Source organism: Lichenostomus cassidix, chromosome 5 (assembly GCF_008360975.1).
Source record: "Lichenostomus cassidix isolate B80296 chromosome 5, HeHo_3.0, whole genome shotgun sequence".
NCBI lineage: Eukaryota > Metazoa > Chordata > Aves > Passeriformes > Meliphagidae > Lichenostomus > Lichenostomus cassidix.
Genome location: NC_139486.1, coordinates 20,438,502 through 20,460,032, shown reverse-complemented (window position 1 = coordinate 20,460,032; position 21,531 = coordinate 20,438,502). Strand labels below are relative to the sequence as shown.

At 39.2% G+C, this 21,531-nt stretch overlaps 1 protein-coding gene across 14 annotated transcripts in view; it reads left to right on the top strand.

Moving 5' to 3' along the window:
* NRXN3 (neurexin 3) overlaps positions 1-21,531 on the top strand; it is a 982,570-nt gene that overhangs the window by 864,799 nt on the left and 96,240 nt on the right. For 9 of the 14 annotated variants that reach the window (XR_014852509.1, XR_014852510.1, XM_085061643.1 and 6 more), the window contains 2 exons: positions 4,279-4,338; positions 5,626-5,933. Coding sequence is in view for 12 of the 14 variants with exons in the window: in XM_085061643.1 (XP_084917769.1) it covers positions 4,279-4,338; positions 5,626-5,933 (368 nt within the window). In the remaining 2 variants the exon portion in view is untranslated. The remainder of the gene's footprint in view (positions 1-4,278; positions 4,339-5,625; positions 5,934-21,531) is intronic. The other 5 variants (XM_085061645.1, XM_085061639.1, XM_085061644.1 and 2 more) reach the window with 1 other exon arrangement.

Genomic DNA, 21,531 nt, shown 5'->3' with positions numbered 1-21,531 from the left:
GTCTGGAGTACAGTTTGAACACTCAAATTATATTTGCCTAAGATACAGATCAAATTCTTAATCTCAGGCAGTGCTACTTAGTATTGTGGGTTTGCCTGGAACAATTGGTCTCAGTTCAACAAAAAACTTGTTAACATGAATAAATCCAGATGTCTTGAGTGAAAGTTCTGCACACAGTCCATGACCTGTTGAAATGGGGCTTATGTTAGAACGGTCAATTTTTTTTTGCAAGGAATGTGAAGAGGAAAAAAAAAAATACTTGGACATAGAACCCATTTCAAAGCCTGTTGAAGGTAACAGAATAACTTGCTGATTTCTTGGTAATACAGGCTCTTGGTAGTACAGTGGAGTTAAAGTCAGGAAGGTCTTCTCCCTCTGTTACTAAATGTGGTATTAAAGAAAAAAAAAAGCACTGTAACTAACTCCTTGCCTTGAAGTCTAGACAAAGCAGAACACAATCTTCTCTTGTCTCCAGTTTTGAAAGTACTGCTAATAAAAGGGGGTGACCTTTGAACTCAGATGTTGCATTTTCTGTGCTGATTTAGACTATGGTCGTTAACACATTTTCCAAGGAGGAAAACCAATCTTTTGTAGGACTAGAAAAATACAATTTATGTGCTGTGTCAAATTTCTAACCTCAGCTGAATTAACAATTTGATTTATCCAGTATGAATTAAGTTAAGGTCAGGAAGGATGTGGTTAAATACAGTCAAAATATTTTTGGGAAGGGCCTGATCCTACAAAGTGTTGCGCACACTCAGTTCCTGTTGACTTCAACAAGAGCTGGCAGCATTGTTCACTTTTCAGGTTTGGTCTATAAAGGTGTAATGTTTAAAACTAAAGCTAAAGTATTAATGAAAGTAAGGCAAAAATATTTGTGTAACCAAAACAAGTATTTTTTTACCAACAGTATGTCATAAATAGTTAATTCAGCTAAACTGTAAATAAATTTTAAGATAACAATAAACAGAAAATGCTTATTGAGTCTCAGTGGGTTGCCCTATTAATTTACAAGATCAGACTAAAATAAATAAATAAAGCTTAACACTAAAAAGAGAATAATTTTGGTAAGTCGAAATTGCTAAAGTCCCTTTAACACTAAATACAATGATTGCCTCAGTTTTGTTAAAACAGATGCATGTCTAATTCCTTGATGCAATTCATGTGCTTGAGAAACCCATCTTTGTTTTCTTTTGGTTTGGTTATGGGTTTGTTGGTTTTGGTTTTGTTTTTTTCCTTTTCGGTTTTCCACAAAATCTTTTATTTTATGTCACAGCTTCTACAAGTTTGAGCTTAAAAGCATGCCAAGACACCTTCATTTGTAATCCATCCTGAAGTTTTGAACTAAAGTCTACCTTTTATGGATATTGATGCTTTGTTAAAAGACAATCACACATGCACTAGAGTCTAAAAGAGATAATATTTGAGTCTTCAGACATTCTCAAATCACTGGATGTTGTTAGGCTAGAAGGGTAGAGCTATGTTTTTCTTAAAGTGAAAGGAAATTCGATGTTTGCACTTTGCGTCAGGGAATGACATTGTGCAGTGTAACACCTGAGACAATATAACTTGGTTCCTTCATTCCAAAGTAGACAGACATTTTCAGCAACTTAGGTACCACTCAAATGAAAAAGTTGTAAGTGATTTATGTAGCTGTTCACCAGCCTGCTCATCCATCTGGTCATCCATCTAACAATTAATGTAACATGGAAACCTTCTGTCAGAAGACTTTATAAAGATCATGAGTGAAAGGGTAGCTTCCTAACAAAATGGAACAAGACAAACTAATGGATGGAGGAGTAGATTCATCAGAGAGACAGCATATAGAATAGCTGTCTTGCCCATGTGACTTCTTGGCTTGGGTGAGGTAAGATGAAACAGTTTTTGATTGACATTTTTGAATGCCATGGATTTGGTCTTCTTTGGTACTGCTATGCTATTCATAATAATAAAAGAGTTCATTCTTGGAAAACAAATATATCACAATATCTTTCTGAAGTAGCATGACTATTGGCTTTGAAGGCCATTTAAATTTTATAAATTAGTTTAAAATAATTTTAAGAGGAGCCCAGGTTTACAGTCTTGAATTGTATGAGTAATAAGCAAAATATTAAATGCTATTAACTTCACTGAAATTATGTATGTGAATATAAAAAGAAGAATTGGTCTTAAATTGTTCAACTTCAGTAGTCATAAATCCAGCAGATTTCCTTAGCAGAATACTTAATGTCTGTGAAGGCACAGATGTTACCTGTTCTGCAATTGGATGAGCTAATAAAGACCCAGAAGCATCTCATCAAAAGGATTGATCCCAGAAGTTCTTAATTATTCATATCTCTCTTACCTGTAAAGTCTCATTGATGTAAGTGACTGTACTTTTGAAGCAAGAACTATTAGTGTGAATTAGGATTTGCAAAATCAGGCCCAAAATCTCTCTTTGTGCTACAGAAAAGTTACACTTCAGATTTCTCTGAGGTATTTTTAATTAGAATTCAGTTTTTCAAATGAACAAGTCAATGAGAGAGCAAACAAAGAAACAACAGCCTAAACTATTCCGAATATTTACTAAATACCTCATAATTTTCTTCAGTATGAAATTAAAGTAGCAGTAGCAAGAGTTCTCTGTGGAAAAAAAGGACTGTAATTCTGCAGTCCTCACACACCTAGTAGAATTTACTAATGTAAACAGTTCCTCAATAAAATTCAGTGGCCAAATAAATTTTACCCAGGGGAAGTAAGGGCTTCAGCTCAATTTTATCAAAAGAATGATCAGAAGAAATATATGGTGGCAGAATTAAGTGTATGTTCTCTCCAAAGTATTTTCTCATTCCATATTCATTTCCCTGGTGTTTTTATCATATACACCATCTTAGAGCGAAGAATGAGGAATTGCAGGTAGTTGGTGACTGCAACAAGTGATTGTTCTTTTAGCAAACACAATTTTAATGTGGTTTCCAGCATTAACTGTGTGGTGCAGTGCATGAATCCTGGTCTGGAAAACCACTTAACAATGAAGACCCCAAATCACACAATCAGAGTTTCCTTTTTTGCTGGAATAGGGTCACCTCCTTGGCATACACTTTCTTTGAACATTAGAAGATGAAGGCCCAGAATTGGAGATGTGGTCTCTTTTTTTCAGAATGAATATACTAACTCCTCATTCTTGCAAGTAAAGCAAGAGATATGACAGACATGTAAAGCTGTGCTACAAGCTTGGGTTAGAATAGTTGACATCCTGAGGAGAGACATAAGCCTTCAGTGAAAGTGAGAGAACCCCTTTTCTATCCTGGTTTGGGGAGCTTTCCTACCTGAAGCAGCAAAAAATTCTCCTTTCTCATCACCTTCCACTTTTTTCCCATTGGCAAAAGATGAAAAAAGATACCAAACTAATTTGAGGGAAGAAAGGAATGGAAATGAAAATGGAAAACTGAACTGACAGTATCTTCTGTCTGTTTTCAGTGATAACATCTCAAGATTAGAGAAATAAGTCACTTTACTCATAAGTCCCTTCTTTACTCATCTTCCCTCTACTCTTTGGCACTTATCATGAGTGAATTGGGAACGAGGGAAAAGTAGTAAGAGACATGTCTGACTTCGTAGGGGCAGGAACAATTCAGACAGATCTATCATGCTAGAGGGAGGGAACATATTCAGAGAAGGGAAAATGGTGTAGTGAAGTTCTTACAGCATATCCATTAAAAGAGCCAAAGCACAACATGACAGAGAAGAAAAGGAGGCTCTGAGGACATGGTATGGGACAGGAGTTTGACCTTCTACAGTGTACAGTGCCATTTCCTCTAACTCAGGACCTGGGCTGAGAGGGATGAATATCTTAACAGATATTGTTATTGGACCTTATTTTCCTTATAAGACAAGAGTAGAGGCTCTGTTTACATTCTGAGGAGTGTGGCTTCAGTGCATGTTTGTTGATGTTTTAATAGACATGTTGCCTCTGGCAAGTTTAAAACCTCCTGAGATGCAGAATATCGCATCAGGTGTTTCAACACTTTCCAGGGGAAGGATACCCCTAATTTTTATTTCTCATTTTTTCATCAATGCAGTTATTCCACCCTAATCAAGTCCTAATTTTCCATTTACAAATCTGAGGGTGAGGAGCACAAGGGATGTGCAGCCCACCTCCACGTGTCTGTGTGTTACACCTCTCCATACACTGTTGCTTAGCTAGCTAGGGTCCTGTTTGGGGACAGAAACTACTTTCAGATACATTTCTTCTCTTGTCCCCATTCTCTTCCCCATGGTCCATCCTGTCACCATAAGATGATGCTACACCGCATCACCACTTCACTTCGAGACCCGCCATGACGACCACCAAAATTGGTGAGCTCCCCCTTGTATTTTGATCTTCTTTAACCACTGGCGGTGAAGGAATGAGCAATGGATCATAGGCTGTGCTTTCCTACATGGTGGCATTCTGCACCTCTCAGGTTGGACTAGACAGAGAAAGTGGCAAGTGAGAACTGGGGAGTGGGAATGGGATGGGAACACATATTTCAAACTTCATAAAAATGGGAAAACACAAATAAGATGTTTAAATGATGATTGACTTGATGCTGCATTGATAACCCTTCTGAGCAATGTCCAGTCTGGTTGTCTGCTAATTCAGCAGATTCCAGGTGGCATGCCCCTAATCTTCTGAGGAACAGTGAAGTTATAGGCACTGCCTTTGCACTCCATGAAGCAATTTATTTCTTAATATGGTCAACCTAGTGCAGCCTGGGACATAAACAGTATTTATAGAGCAGTCCCGGCTGAATGCGATGTAAGTGTCCTGCAAAATTAGGTGAATTGGAAATTGTTACTAGATTTATTTTTAATAAATATATTCTTTATTGCATATGATACTGGACCACTTGTAACACTCAGATGTGACCCTGAATAAACCACGTAACCTGCATACATTTGAATTCCACTGTCTGTAACGCATTCTGGGGCTTAGTCATCTGAAGTACTGTTATCCTCACTATTTCAAAAGCTTTGCTCTTTCAGAGACATCAGAAATGTTTGCATTTGTTGTTTCTTGGGTTTAGAGATTTGCAAGCCTTCACAACACAAAGTTTACAGGTGAAAGATCATGACTGATTCTGTCATAATACTCCTACTCAGTTCTTATATCTCCTAATTTTTTCTGATGTTTTACTGTTTTTGATCCAGCCCTTAAACTTTGCATTATTAAAAGTAGCTTCATGAATTAATCCTATGCTTTAACTGGTCCAAAAGGAGGTTTATTTATGGGCTAAAACTTGACAGGTACTGCAATCTGAATTGATAGTAGAAAAATGGCCACATGTTGAAGTCCTGTTTGTAGTTTAAAATTCATCCAATCCAAAAAGAAGGAGTTCAGATTTCTCAAGTTCCTCCAGAGTTTTGATGTGTGAGCAGAAGCTGAAGTGTAAGGATCAGTTTCAGGTGTTCTTACTTTCAGGCTAATCTTCTTTATTAATGACCTTTAGGCACTACATTTCCGCACTGTTTTTCTACAGTCATCATGAACACTACCAAGAATGAATCTACTTCTCCTTTGTCTGTCATTTCTGTCCAGGGCTCGATGTAGTATGCAAAGTGAAGGAAATGTCTGTCAATAATGTTATTCACCCCCTTCACTAGGACGACAGTTAACGATCTTCAACACCCAGGCGCAAATAGCCATAGGAGGGAAGGACAGAGGGCGTCTCTTCCAAGGCCAGCTCTCCGGTCTCTATTACAATGGCCTGAAAGTGCTGAACATGGCGGCGGAGAACAACCCCAACATTAAAATCAATGGGAGCGTCCGACTCGTTGGGGAGGTCCCTTCCATCTTGGGAACAACACCCACAACATCTGTGCCACCAGAAATGTCGACTACAGTCATGGAAACCACAACCACGATGGCAACCACTACGACCCGAAAAAATCGTTCACCGCCCAGCATCCAGGTGAGTCAATTAGTCTTCTCCATTTCCTTCGGTTTTTAATTAGTCTTGCTACTCACTTGTAAGTTCATAGGAGCCTTGTTCTCTGAGTCATGGTCCATGCAATTCTTTATTTTAATAGTGGTATATAGAGTAACTCACCATGAAACGTTGTCCTACTCTGTTGGACACAGGACAAACAGCTGGCTGAATTGTTGTGGCACATGTATGTGATAATAGCAATGGACTTTACTCCTGATCTAGTGAAACCCCATTTGTGTAAGTGGGGTTGTCACAATGTGAACAAGAACGAGGTTTTAACCATGTTTCAAAAGTTCCACATGTGAGGAAATGTATTCCAAAGAGAGTTACAAAGATTAATGGGGGGGTGGGTGTATAGTTATTTATTATTATGACAGTATGAACTGCTGCAATAGTGAAGTTCATAATGAGGAGAAAAGCAATGGAGCATTACTTCCAGTTGGAGTCATTTTTCATTTCCCTTTTATAGCCTTCCTGTTGAGAATTTTGAAGAAACGCTGTCAAGATCAGTTTCTTGCAAAATGTAGATGTTCCAACATAGAGCAGTTCCAATCTATTTGGTAAAAATTACTCCTGCAAAAAAATTAATTTCAGATGTTCTGACTTAATTGTGCCAATTTAGTTATTTCAACCCTTAAAATACAGTAGTTTTGGAACCACTTTTTTGGCAGCCAGAAAATGGTACTGATTAGAAATAAACACCTTCAATTGACTCTCCTTGTCTGTGCAAAGAAAAGACTCCTGTGAATAACCAATCTGAGCTGTGGATGAGATTCTGAAATTGATTCATTTCAGTGGTATGCTATCATGTTATCACCTAAAATGGAACATTTGTTTTGAAATCATTAGAGAGATGGAGCTACTGGAGGGGCTCTAGCAAAGGCCTCTAAAATGAGTAAGGGACTGAAGCATTTCTTCTGTTAGAAAAGACTGAGAGACCTGGGACTGTTCAGCCCGGAAAAGAGAAGGTTCAGGGGAGGAATCTTATCTGTGTGTACAAATACCTGAAGGAAGAGTGTAAAGATGACAGTGATGTCCAGTGACAGGACCAAAGACAATGGGCACTAATTGAAACGCAGGACTTTCCCCCTAAATATCAGGAAACATTTGTAACATGAGGGTGACTGAGCACAGGCACTTGTTGCCCCAAAAGGTTGTGGAGTGTCCATGCTATTAAATGTTCAAAATGCATCAAAAAGCACATAGTCCTGGGCAGCTGGGTGATCGTACTTGAGCAGAGGTTTGGACTAGATGACCTCCAGAGGTCCCTTCCACCCACAGCTATTCTGTGATTCTGGGAGGTACCTCTGGCTGCAGTGGAATTTACAACTATTAGAATAATTAGTTCCAAGCTAAGGTGCCCCCTTTGGTACTCTGTAAATCCAGATGGCAACAGGACTGGGATTAATTGAGTTATTAGCCTCAAACACCCAATAGGTGATTTATAAAGTCTCAGCTAAATGAGGGGAAATTACCCCAGGTTTGGTCACTGTTTGTCTTTAACTTTGCAAGAAATACAGTTCCTTCTCCTCAGTGACTACTTCTAATTTTAGAGAAAGTGTTTGTACAGTTACATCTCCAGAACTATAAAGTCTGTGGTTCTTATCCTGCCCTCTATAATTTTTAAAGGCAGCAGAACTGTGTTTAGCTATAGCAATGAAACAGAGAGTAACACTGGACCTTTATGGGCTGGGTCAATCTGGAAATGACACTGGCTTGCCTGAAGAGGAACTTTTTGTGAAAGCTTCCTGCCTAGCCTACGTGGCAGTTTACTCAGCCTACAGAGACCACTGTGTGCTGAAAGAGCATCAAGAAGATTTAATAAAGTGTCAAAGTGCTTCTAAAAACATGGTTAGAGCAGCGATTTCCTGGATACACATGCACCACAACAAATGGCCTCATCTCAGCTGATATTAAAGCAATAACTCTTTGACACTTCATGCTACCCGCTGAAAGAAAAATAAAGGTCAATATGTGCCTCCATTACAACTTTCTGCATTTCAATATTGGGCCATTTTATTGCTGTTGCAGCACAGGTGGCTTGCCTTTCTTCCTTGTTTTTTGTGGAATTTGATTCTATATACTTAACTTGCAGTATCTGTGTGGTGAAAGTGAGAAGAAATTGTCTTTTTCTGTTTGGATTGTATCTCCAGCCATGGTTTTTAAGGTGCCTAATGGTTATTTTATCATGCTTGTGTTCAGCTTCACCACCGTCGAGCCTGCTTACAGTTTTAGATCTAAGTGGTGGAAAAATCTAATAGAACAAGTTTACTCCTTGGGAAATGTAAAATATAGATACCTAAGGCTATGAGCAGTACAAATACAGTTAGTTATTACCTTGTTCCAGCTTTCTCGTCTCTTTTCTGCTCAGAAATAAACAATTCTTCTTTGCTTTCAAGACTGGTAAAGTTTAGTCTCTTCTCTCCTGATTCTGATCTGCATGATTCAAGCATTGTTTTGCTCACTTCTCAGATTTGATCATAAGAATCTTTCTGCTTCCTGGTACCATACAAAAGGCAACAGCAGGTTGTTTTTCCAATCCCATTGAAACTCTTTTTTCATTGTGATGCATGCCAAAAAGTTGTCAGAGGTTAGGCTGATGATGGTCTAAGGCAACTGCATGTAAAGTCAATCAATATTGTCACTTTTTTTTTGTTTTATTATGTTTTATTGTTACTATTTATTATGTTTCTCTATCCATGTGTGATATCTTGTTTTATGCTGATTGCAGATTCCTTCAGTTCAAAGTGTACTTTTTGTTCTGCACATGTATATTACTTGGCACAGAATGGTTCTGGCCCATTGTAAAAATACCAAGCATGATGCAAGTAAAAATGAAGCCTCTACTGCAAAATAGCAAGAATCAGGATAAAGAATTATTCTTCTTACTCTGTTAGGAGTATCTGTGCAACTTGTATTACTCATTTTCACATGTAAGTAACTAAAACTACTCCTTTTGGAAATGCATACAAATCTTGTGCAGAATATTAAGTCTGTAATCCCACAGCATTGCAAAATCCAGGGGAATTTCTCTAGGATTTAGATTTGCACATCACTTGTTAAGGAACTACGGAAGCGCATGATAAGTGCAAAGATACCTTCTGTTTGTAACATACACCTAGATAACTCCTACAGTTAGGTAGTCTGAGTACTGACAGAGGTATTTTAGAGCACAGTTAGCTTAAAACAGCTGGGACAATGAAATGCTTTAAAAATACACAGTATATATTCGGACCAGTGATATGCTTCAGTTAGTGAAGATCCCAGACATGGTATATAGTTTTGGACAAACAACCAAGACAAAGGGAATTGACAGAAAAATATTGCTGGAAATAGTCAGTGACATTGAAATTAGCATTTAAAATGTCAATTTATACTATCATTTGTGCAAAGTAGTTAAACTCAGATCAGTGGAGGACAGGCAGGACTTAAGTGAGAAACAGCTGAGATGTATGGCTGTATGCTATACTGCTGAGAATGTTTCTGTGATTCAGAGAAGGAAGGTAACGAGAGCTGACCCTTTTTTGGCTAACTGAAAATGAGGGAGGAAAAGGAGTTTCAATTTACGTTTGTTTCAGTGAGTTGCAAACACTGCTTGCTGCCCTGAGTAGAATCACCGATTTGACTTTTCTCACACATGTTTTTGTTCTGGATTTAAGTACAGTGTGTTCAGAAGTGACATATACTGTACTAATTTCTTGCTGCCCTCCGGTCTCTGACATGTGAGACTCTCCTGTGATAATAACATCCTCTCTGGGACTTCTACTTTACCAACGAAGGCCTTAAAGACAAGACACTAGCTTTTGTGTGTGGTACAGTAGGATGCCCTGCAAACTGCTACTGGATGAGAGTCACTGTGCTGAGCCACACTGCATTCTTGCAAGGCTGTCATGCTTCTCATAGAGTGACTTCATCAGTTAGAAGTCCTGGAATCCCACATGTCCCTGTTTACTGATTTAAAGTACAGCTTTAGTAAGTAGTGAAGTACTTCAGGAATTTTTTGGTTTGGGAGACCTCTGTGAAAACTGGTTAAAGTGACACTCATTCTCTTGTCTTCTGCTTCCATGTCAGCTGCTTGTGTTGTCAGTATTCTTTTCTTGTGAGTCACTGTTCAAAGCTTTTTAGGAGAGTCTCCATATGCTTTTATGTGGAACATTCTTTCTTGGTTCATGGTTGGGTCATTCAGTTTTCAAACAATTTGTGCAAAGGTATCTTTAAAGTTAATTACTAAGTAAAGCTAGTCTAGAAATCATTCATCATGATACATGTGTCTTCCATTCTGTATTAGTTTGAAAACAAACCAGTGGGAGATCACAAGTCAGGATTAAAATTTAATAGGAAAATTAAAATTAAGTGCAATAATACAAGGAAAAGCACTGACAAAGTCAGATACAACCTGACACCCTGTTAGGGTGGTGGTAGCAGTCCAAGTGAAGTAGTTCAGTTGAAGCAGTGATCCTGTGAAGGTCTGGTCTCCTCCTGAAGGTCCAGTGGTAGCTCTTGTCCTTTGGGAACCCAGTAGACAGGGCTGACTTGGGCAGTTCCAAGGCCAGGTTATATCCAGGTGGGAATGCTTGGCTCCTCCCTCCTGGGTGGAGCATCTCACAATAGGATGAGATAATTCCATGAGTCATGGGTTGGTTCTTGATGGCCCATTGTCTGTTATCAGGGGTGAGTCATTAGCAGGAGGTAACAGCTAATGGCCCACAGCTGGTGGTAATAGAATACTTAAATACATCTATATTGTAACCTAGGACACATTCCAAACACAGTTCAGCAAATCCAAGAGGAGAACCACTCCAGGTAACCTTCTGGAGTCCCTAGGCCTCCAGATTCATTTCCCCTAATATGTCTGGCCTCTGGCATGGATGGCTGAGGACCCAAGACCAAAACAGTTTCCTGTGAAAAAGAGATCAAAACCCTTCTGGGACGACAGATGGACTTCTGGTTATGCTTTCCATGAGGAACCAGAAACTATGTGCTCTGTTACATATCCAGGGCAGGCCTCAACTTCTTGAGATGGGCAACATGACACTTGCCAAACTGTTTGAACTATAGCTTGTTAGGTGATGAGAATAAATTGTTTGTGGGTGTTTTCAGCTATGATCTTAGAGCTATAGAATGACAGTTTATGATTTATTATATGCAGACTGTTCTCTCTAGAGAGTAGAAGAGGAGATCTGCCCATTATCTGTATGGAGAGTCCAGCCCATTGGCATGACTTAGAATAAGGTTCTCAACCTTTATTTTTAACCATTATGCTTTTCAGCCTTCTAACTGTGTTTTCTATTGAGGGTCCAATAATCTTGATTAATGTCTTCCCATAACATGCAGCTCCAGGCTAAATCTTTTCTTACAGTGTATATCAGAAAGGAAAATAGCACAGAAGATTTGTCAGTCTAATTAGACTTTCACTGTCAGTAAGACAAATAAAATTGTCTCACCCTTGGTCTTGCCTAGGTACTTTCTTTTACACTCATAGATAATAATTTGGTTGGGAAAGAAATTGGCCTTTAATTTGGTTTTTGCTTCTTATAAGTCACTAGTGACATTTTCATCCCAAGACTGCAAAGCTCTAATGAAAAAAGAGCTTTTGATGAGTCTCTGCTTTAAAGACTGACTTCACTGGCTCGCTGGCGCAGCTGAGAATTACACAGTCTGGCTCTTATCCCTTCTTATCTACTTTTTCCTCCATTATTTTTTCTTAAAGAGACCAAAGCTTCAAACTTCACCATGCTTAAGAGTGGAATCCCCTCTCCTATACTACACTCCTGCATTTCTGCAGTGACATTCACAAAATAGCATTTACTTATTCACAGTCACATCTCTTCTGCGATGATTAAATGGCAATGTGCTTCGAGCAGAGAAAGAAAGCAGAGTTCAGAAGCAAGAATCCAAATGTGGGATTGAAAATTTTCATGCAGACTATTGTTCATGTAGGTTACAGTTACTAATTCAATAATACCAAATGATCCCTAAATACTTCACAAATATATAGTATAGAAATAGATTTAGTGCACATTGAAATGCAAAATATTTGGCGTGTAAAGGATTAGTTACCTAACCAGAAACATGTATATGAAATTATAATGTTCTGTAAGGAAAAGGCACAAAAATATTCTCCAAGTGAGTATTAGATGGGCAAGTGGTGTGGTGTGTTTAAATTGTATTTATTGGTGTAGTGCTCAGGATACTCAGATTACCTGTAACATTCATATAATCTAAAATAGAATCTTACATTTTCATTATTTCATCCACTTTCTGCAGAAGACAGTTTTGCTGCACTTCTGAAAGTGCCAAAGGGAACCAGTTTTCCAGACATGCCATAGGTGAGCCACAAGTACAGTACCCATTCAAAAGAAGAATGTGATTTTGCTGTAATATTATTTTTCCAGCCTACACTGCCTAGTGCTGACAAGCACTGATGATGAAAACAAACTCAGCCTTGTATTTCTGCTAAGCACAATCACAGTAATAAAGAACATTGTATTTGTAAAACAGTTCATGCACATGCTGGTGTATGCTGGATGTATGCTGTCCTTTGTTGACATTACTAGCAATGATGTTTGAACATTTACCTTAGTAGCCATTTTTGGCTCCAAATGGAGATGTCTCTCTCATGACTCCAAGGCAGGGATTTGACTGAATGTGTGTGGCAACCTTGAGAGTCACAAGTTGGCACATAGCATGATTTCTCAAAATATAGCTTACACCCATTCTTTGGATAACTTGTTTTTATACGGTAGCATTAGCTAGTAGTCACTTCAGCAATTCCTCTGCGTGTTCTGTTAGAATCCACATTGTCTTTTTATTTCTTCAGTATAAAAGTTTACAGAAGGTCCAAGATGGCTGATTCATTTCTGCAAGGGTTGAAATTACATTGCCCTTAACCTGCAGGTCTGAGCAATCATTTGGGTCTTGGAACAAAATCTCAACTGGTGTTTTTGACACATGTAACTGGTTCTGTTCTCCTGTGAATTTTGGAAATGAAGATTTGGTTGAGCATAAAAAGAGCAAGGGGAGGGAAAAGAGGGGGCTAGTCTAGCACTTTTCTAGAATTTTAGCATGTTTTTAGACTTTTGTCTGATTTTTTGTTTCGTTTTGATCAAGAGCTATTGAAATTTTTACTTGCTTTTAGGTGAACAAACAGGACACCCTTTTCTTGAATAAAAGAATACAAAGCTGTAATAACAGCTGTAGTAAGATGATACCTGCCTTCTTCAGGCAGGCAGGCAGGCTTACATTTCTCAGAAAGTAACATTAATAACATCAGTATGCACTTTGTTTTCAGAGCACAGTATCCCTTTGTGCATTTGGACTTGTCATTTGCCCTGCCAAAAAGGATTCTTGAAAGTCACATGGAAGATTATTTTCAAAATCTGATTAATAAAGTACTCAGGAACTAAAGCTATTCTAGTTGACCATACATTTGATCACAAGCCAAATGAAAGAATAGGACAAGCGTGTTGTTCTAGAATGGTTGTACAGCGACAAGATATGATGAAGAGATCCAATATTGCAAAAGCAACTACTTAGAAATAAATGGAGTAGAATCAATGGTTATAGCTCAAATATAGCTGGAGGATTGGCTCATGTTTTGTTATAGCATATCTGCTCCACTCGCTATTTATATACTTCGGGGAAATGCTTAGAAGCTGCAGACATTGCCAGAATGCTTCCTGAGCATATAGTTCTATTTTATTTGTTCAGATTTTGGAGGTTTTTACAGGACTGGCTGAGAGGCGGGAATGTACCTCTTACATTTCCTAGATCATTCATTTCAATGAAAGTGCAGAAATTGGAAACACATCCATGCTGTTGTGACAGACCTGCTTTCTGAAACCATCTAATTAATGCCTTGGATTTTCTGTAGAATGATGGTGTTGTTAGCTAACAGAAACAGAAGGATTTCTGCTAGTTTCTTTTTCATCTGTTGGATGAGTTGTCACTGATTTTCAAGATATGTCTGTCACAGTACAGCTTGTAAACGTAGTGATTAGCAAGACAAGCTATACAACCACCGATTCTTTCTCTCCTCCCTTAGATGGCATATGAGTAGGTGGGATGTTGTTCATTTTGATTGTAAAATTACTTCTATTATATTTGAAAGATAAGTATGTGTTTCCGCAAAATTTCCAACAAAAAATAAAGCCAAAAGGGTAGAAACTGGATTTCAGTTCTCCTGGTATTGCACAGGATATAAATACTTCCCTTTTTTTTTTACAGTGTATTTTTGGAGAAAAATTTATTTTGTATTTGGCATTTGTGTCTGCATACAAAATATGTTGGCTTTTCACCCTTAATATGACTAATAAAGGGACCCTCTTTGCTTATAAATACTTTTAGAGTTTCCCACTGGTGGTGTGTTGCCCATTTTACTGTGTCTCAGATCAGTGAGTTAAGGAAATTGATTTGTGGGTAAGGACAGTTCTAGGGAATACCAGTAGTTTTTTAGGGGGCACGAACAAGAGAGTAGGAAATGTTAAAAATGGTCTTATGGCTAAATGTATCAAAGTGGATGGAGAAAGGATGAGTGCTGAGGGGCAGGCAGCAACTAAGATCCAAAGGATTAGATACATCTCTCTCACAGAGGTGGGGGAAAGAAGCAGCATGATTTAAAGATGGAGAGTGGCATGGCCAGAGCTGGTAGGCTGGTGGTTCTAGCAACTCTATTTTGGAGAAACAAAGGTTTAGGAAAAGACAAATTCATATCATATGGCTTAGTAACCACTCTTCTAATCTTTGCTTTGTTCCACACTGCATGTTCCTCAAGGATAAAGCCTTTTATTTTTGCCAAGCTGGCAGGGACTCAGTTTGGTGGAACTGCTGGCAGTGAGATCTGAGGACCCATGGATTCCTCCATGGCAGTTCAAAGTCAGGCAGAGCTGGTATCACTCACTTGTACTAAGATCATTTAAAATGCACCTCTTCCTCTTACTTGCAACAGTTCTTTTCCCATAACTGTTCCAAAGCAAGAGAACTCATTCTTAGTGTAAAAAAGAGTTGGGTCAGGTGAGGACAAAAACTACGATATATTGTGTTCTTCTAACATCCAAGTAATAGCCTCGGTGTCCCAGCCATACACAGAGATTTGCAGAAATAGCTTGAATTTAACTTGGTCCTAATATCTCTTTTTTTCCTGAGAGATGACCTCCAATGAAAGTATAAGGACATGAATGATTTTAATCTGTGGTAACAATGGAGAACCAGTCCTGACTGACTCCAACAGCATAAATATATAAAATGACAGATTATCCTGCGGCCTCCCTCCCTCCTGCCTGAACACACACATACATACCCAGTAGCACACATCAAAATTCAAATGGGTCTTTATCTTTTATCTGTTGTCCCAGTGATTAATGCTGCTCTTGCTGGGAGACTAATCAAACGAGGGGAAATATGAAGAAAGAAATATGTATTTCTTAGACTATCGTTATCAGTGTTATTATTATTCCTTTAATATATTATCCTTCTGTTAGAAGAACTTAATGTGGGAAGCAAGAGGTAAGAGCAAATTTGATGGTGAGAAGATTAATGGGGCAGGTCACAGCAAGTAGAACACAGGCATCTTGCAGAGGGAGGTGAGCTGCCAAGCTGCTTTGGTGTTGCAGTACTTTAGCTAGAAAGCCAAAAGGCTGTAGCAGGCTGGATACAGGTCCTGAGTCAGGAGCTACTGTTTTCTAATCTTTACTCAATTCACTCAGCATCTGTCAAGAAACCTAGTCCCTAAATGGTTCTTTTCTTCCCCCACGTAGTAAAATAAGGGTCCTTGGTCCGTCTCACAACTCTCTTATTTATGGTTAATACCTTGTAAATTCCATCAGGTGGTGTGTTCCCTTTCCTTCCTCCCTGGTCCTTGGCCTTTCATAGTGGTACTAAGACCCTGAAGTACCAGTTTGATTCTAAAGATGTGTTAGAGAGCAGAGAGCAGAAAATTTGCTCTGTGCTGTGGTAAAAGTAGAAATGGATGTCTTGAATATGACTTGTATATGACTTAAATTTAAGTAGGAGGCCTGTCTTATGTGTGAGTAGGTTTGGATTCCAATTGTCTTGTTTCCTCAGGGTTTTCAGGAAAAAAAGACTTAAAGATATGGTAATTAAGAGGTCAGACCATATTTTTTTTTCCCTTTGAGCTGAAGAATATAGAAAGGAATACCTGTAATAAAGGAATATACTTGTTTGGGATCTTATCAATGCATACAGATTATCTTAAAGATGGCTGTCAAGAGGGAGGGGCCAGACTCTTCTCAGTGGTGCCAGTGAGGGAAGGAGCAATAGGCACAAACTGAAGCCCAGGAAGTTCCAGCTGAATAGGAGGACCTTCTTTACTGTGCAGGTGACAAAGACTGGAATAGGCTCCCCAGAGAGGTTTTGAGATACTCAAAACACTCCTGAATGTGATCTTGTGCCCCTGCTCTAGGTAAACCTGCTTTAGAAGGGGGGTTGGATGAGATGACTTTCAGAGGTCGCTTCCAACCCCAGTCATCTCTGATCTGTGATACCTTCCCTGCAGAAACATTTTTTGATAGGGCCAGCATTCCCTACAAAACTTTTCAGGGTCCAAATCCTATGCATCATTGTGTTGGTTCCCAATTGATTACATTTGGCAGAGCAATGCTAGAGCAATGCTGCTTGTGTTAAAACTTACATGAGCAGTTGTGTCTCTAGTGCCCAAATTTGCAGATTTATTTCATTGTTATAAACATAGCCTCATTAGGGATATTCATCAAAAAGCAGGCTAAACTGTTCTGCACTCCTCATACATGCCATTTTACCACTCACATTTGTCCCATGTATGTTTACATATACTGATTAAGTTGTCCTTTCACTGCCTAATGCATTGCCATTTATTCTGTCACCCTTCAGACTTGCATAATTAACTGTTTTTCTTCAGCTTGTGAGCAATGGCTGTCCAGGTGACTACAGCTTGTTTTGTCTTGAGATTTAGCAATTAGTGAGAATGAAATTTAGAAATGTAGATATGGTAGAGAGGTCAGAATATACAGCCTGTTCCTCTGGAGTCCCTGAAGGCATCCAGCTTTACAGCGCTAGGGGAGGATCTGTGCAGCAGAGCTTATGGGCTTCCTCCAGAGCCAGGAGGGCAGCTGGTCGTGCTCTGCGACAGAGCTGTGTGGGGGTGCTGGGAATCAGCAGGATTTCCAGCTGCTAGACATAAATAAGAATGCCAAGGTGGAAAGGAAAGATGGATGGGAGGCAGAAGGAGGGTTGTATGTTGTGTATATGCCTCAGAAATAACCACTGCAGTGGGAGCCTCTCATGTAGAGGGCTTCTTCCACCCCCACATCTGACTCACTGTGTGATATTGTTGCTTGCCTGAAGATGAATAATTCTTTGGTGCTCAGATGGCTGATTACACGTTGTCCTGTTTATGGACGCAAGCACAGCAGAGAAATTTCTGCTTGCTTGGCTGTAACATTTGTTGCCCTGGCAAGAAGCAAGAACCACTTACAATCTGCTGTGAAAAGGCTTAGTGTCTCTCTCAGCTAATGTCCAATGCTTGCAAGTTATTTATTTTGTCCTTTCTTAACTGAAGCCATGGGAATGGTGTTCGCATCTGCTCCGTGTGATTCCTAGAGGAAAAGAAGGAAGGAAGTTGGCATGAATTGGAAAGGAGGGTGAGAGCCTGGCAATGGATTGTTAAGGAACAGGATCTGCAATGTTCACTTTGGCGTTAGGAAATGCTGTATCAACAGGAGTGAGTTGTTAGCCCTGCAGTCTGTGATTTGCGTTTTTATGATGATTTGTTACATAGTCTGAAGGTAGGTCCTTGGTTCAGATTCTGAGCCTTAATTGCCCTCCCCACAGGGCCAGGTTTCCTTTGGTGTGGCTTGGGAAGATCTGCTTCAACTCTTGGCAGGCACCTGTGCTCTCCTGCTCACTGTTGTAGTGGTGGATGTGACACAAGGGCAGACAGAGAAACAGACAGTTAAAAGGCATCAGGGCTTCTACTGTGAAGGGACAAACAGGGTGAAAGGATGGCAATGTCATTGCCTTCGCCCAAGAGAGCTGCAGATTGAGTGTGGCAGAGGGTGTAAATAAGAGTTTAGAACACCAAGGATCATTCCAGAAGCAGAGAGAGGGAATGGCACAGGCTGGCTGTCCCTCTGCTTCTGTCAGGTTTGGTAACTTGGAACTTACTGCCTATTTCTCTTCTATTCAAACCTAATATAATGACAGCTGTAGCTGAAAGTCAAGAGGATTTGGGGATTTCATTTTTTGAAACTATTTTTCCAGTTGTTAGCTGTTTTTCCATTGCTTTTTTTGTCCTTCTAAAGCTGAGAGGCAAGTGCCAGTGAAAGGTGAAAGTAGTTAAAGGAGAAGTGTTGTACCCCAACATTTTTCCCAATAGGACATTACAGAGAAAAAAAGAGGAGTGATTACTATTATCCATGGGTAGAGCTAAGCTCCATCTGGCAAGTTGCATTTGCAGTACCTGTCATGTATATTGCCTTGGCATCTGAGAGCCTTGCATCTCTAGAGCTATCCACCTGCAATGGTCCATAAATTCAGACTAAGGATGTGGGGAGAAATAATGACTATTAATTCAAAATACCTGTGTACTTTATCTAGAATTCAGAAATCCACTTGTTAATTAGATCTCCTGGAGACAGAAATTGTCATCTTTTATTAGTATATTTTATTTGTATGACTGATACCTTTTACTGTAGAACTATATGGAGTTTAGACTAGGTCTACATAACTTCATTATGTTTCAACTCAGGGCATTAGTCAGCATTCTTGTACAAATTCACTCACAGAAGGCAAAGACTTTAGAAAAAAATCACTCCAGACCTCTGCTATTTCTCTTCCCTTTTGATGTCCGAGAAGACCCTTTAAAAGGAAAAAAAAAACTTTCTGAAAAAGAGGAAGGTTGGTTTTTATTTTGCAGAAGTACAACCGAAGTAATAACTTGTTTGGTGGTTTTGTGGTTTTTTCTTTCTTATTATTCATGGATTAATTTTTCACTTTTACTTGCATGAAAATGTGGGGTCTGGAAAATAACTTTTTCTGACTTGTTTAAGTTGTGCAGATAAAAGTTATGATAAAAGCCATAACATGAATTACGCCTTCAAACTTTTCAAAGATGTGAGTGAACAAGAGTGGCCATACTCTCTGTTACTAGAAGTAAGTTTTCTTTATTGGAAATCTTCATGTAAGAAAATCTGGTGGTCAGTTTTAAAACCTACAGAATAATAGAAGGGAGGATGTGTTTGTGAACATTGATTTGCCTTCTGAAAATGCAAGGCAATATTTTAACAGAACGTTCGCATCACTGAAGAATGTGATCATAGGCAGTTCTTACTGGAAGTTGTACATATGTCCTGAAAGAGATATAGAGAATTGTGGATTGTCCTGTCAGTCTGGTGTGGTGTTTGTAGTGGGACAGCATTTTTTCTGATCACTGCTTGTAGTCATTGTTCATTTAACCAGATCATGTTGTTCCAGGTGCCATTTCTGCTGTATTTTAATGTATCTGGCATGATTTTCCTTTGCACAGAGCAGTGAAATTTGGGCTGTAACCCACATGGCAGCATCAGAAAGCCAATTTTAACTTGATTGACCTTGTTTGGCATCAGAATGCTCATGCAGAAGTTCAGCCATTCCTGGTTCCAGACAGAATTTGCTTTCCTACTTTGTACTTTGGGAAAACTCGCAATTCAGTTGATACCTTGGATATAGTGCCAGGTAGAGGGAGTTGTCTTAAGCAAGCCCTTCAGCCAAATCTCATTGGGTAGGGCTGTGGTTCTTTTTTCTGTAGCAAGGTAAACAGGTGGGTTTCAAACCTGCTTGCCCAAAGGGCTTCAGTCCCTGGGCTAGACCTTGTGGCACCTGCTGGAGCACTGTGTATGCATGCTCACCGTAATGAAAACAGCTGTTAACAAAATTCTTTATGAATCACCTTACAAATTGTATCTAAGGATTGTTTGTTTTCATCACAGATACACAGTTAATTGTAGGTTAGCAGTTAATTATTGTTTAATAATGCATAGCTAAGCCAGCAGTAGTCTGGAATGGCAATGAAGGATGCTTTCAACATGACCATGAAGCAAGAAGAAAAAACAAACCAAAGCAGTCATTAACCAAGTTGTCATTACATCAGGACACCCCTAACACTGATATTTGAGAAAAGGTTTTTTAATAGTCAAATAATCTTGATATGACCGTTGTCTCAACAATGGCTCCTCCTGACTTGCAAAATTACTTGCACTGATTAATGAGAAATCCTCCCTATCTGCATTTCATGACTGTACTTTGTGTATCATGATAACATGTGCAAGCTCTTCACATCCACAGAGACAGTAGCTGGTTTATGATTTTTTTCTTATTATTTTTTGTCAAGGAACAACAAGTATGTCTGGACAATAGAGAAACACTGTCCAGACTAAGTGGAAATTAACTCAATTTAGGCAGTGTTAAATGTTCACCTTATTAACTTGTCACATTGCTTATTGAAAACCAGGGAATATTATCTATTATCTCAGATTAATTGGTTCACACATGACCTGGCTTTAACATGATTGGTAGGATGTTACACTGCAGCTGTCTTCTGTTAAAGAGAGATAGCTGGGGTTCAAGCAGGCGCAAGTGAACAGACCATGCAAGTGACCAACTTCAGTGGCAGAATCAGAGAGATGGAAAAGATTCAACGTTTGAGACTTAAAGACTTCCCTTACTGAATTTTGCCATTTAGTAGGTCATCATTCACATCTCTCTGATCATTTCTTTAAGCTGCCTCCTGGCAGAGCTGGCAGATCAGGACATACACTTGTGCTTGAGCTGCTGCAGGTCACAGCCTGTGCTGCAGTGCCAGCCCCTTTAGATCTGCAGGTTACACTGCATGCTGGTTCCTGAAACAGAGCTGGGGAGGAATGGACACATGGGTGTTTTCATTGCCCTTGCTGCAGGGACAGTAACCTCTGGTGGGGATGTTAATGTCTTCAACCACTGCCGCAACAGTAAAACACCATGTCAGTCAGAAGGTTTTGTTCTAAACGAGGCTATTTCTTAATATGGCAAGGCTTTTCAATGCCCTTGCAAAGTGTTGTTGAAGTTTCTCTGCATGTGTTACATTCTGTAGTGCCAAATGAAGATACAGATCCAAATCTTTTGAAGGAATACAGTACTTGCTTCAGACAAATACTCTTTTCCCCCTAGATGTGTTCACCTAATAACTTATTTCTAGGACTGCTTTTCCTTTTGTGACAGTTCTGCCACTCTGAAGTTCTTCTTGAACCAGTGAAAGATTTTCATTAGTTGTCAAGGGTTTTCATTAAACTTATCTTTGGCTCTGGCCTCTTATAATGATATCTCACACCCTATGTTGGCATCCCATGAGAATGGTTTATTCATTACTCCTTCTCTACCAAAGTAATATCTTATGGTTTCTGAGGAATTTCTTTGTCTTTAAAAAAGGAAAGCCAAGTGAAGCTAGTTATTTGCCTAGGAATGCAATGGTTTTTATTAAAACACACCTTGAGTGGCACACCTTCACGGTCCTCTCACTAAGGCTGAGACGCTTGCTGTGCTATTCAAAGCTTCTGTAAAAATGATGAGCTCA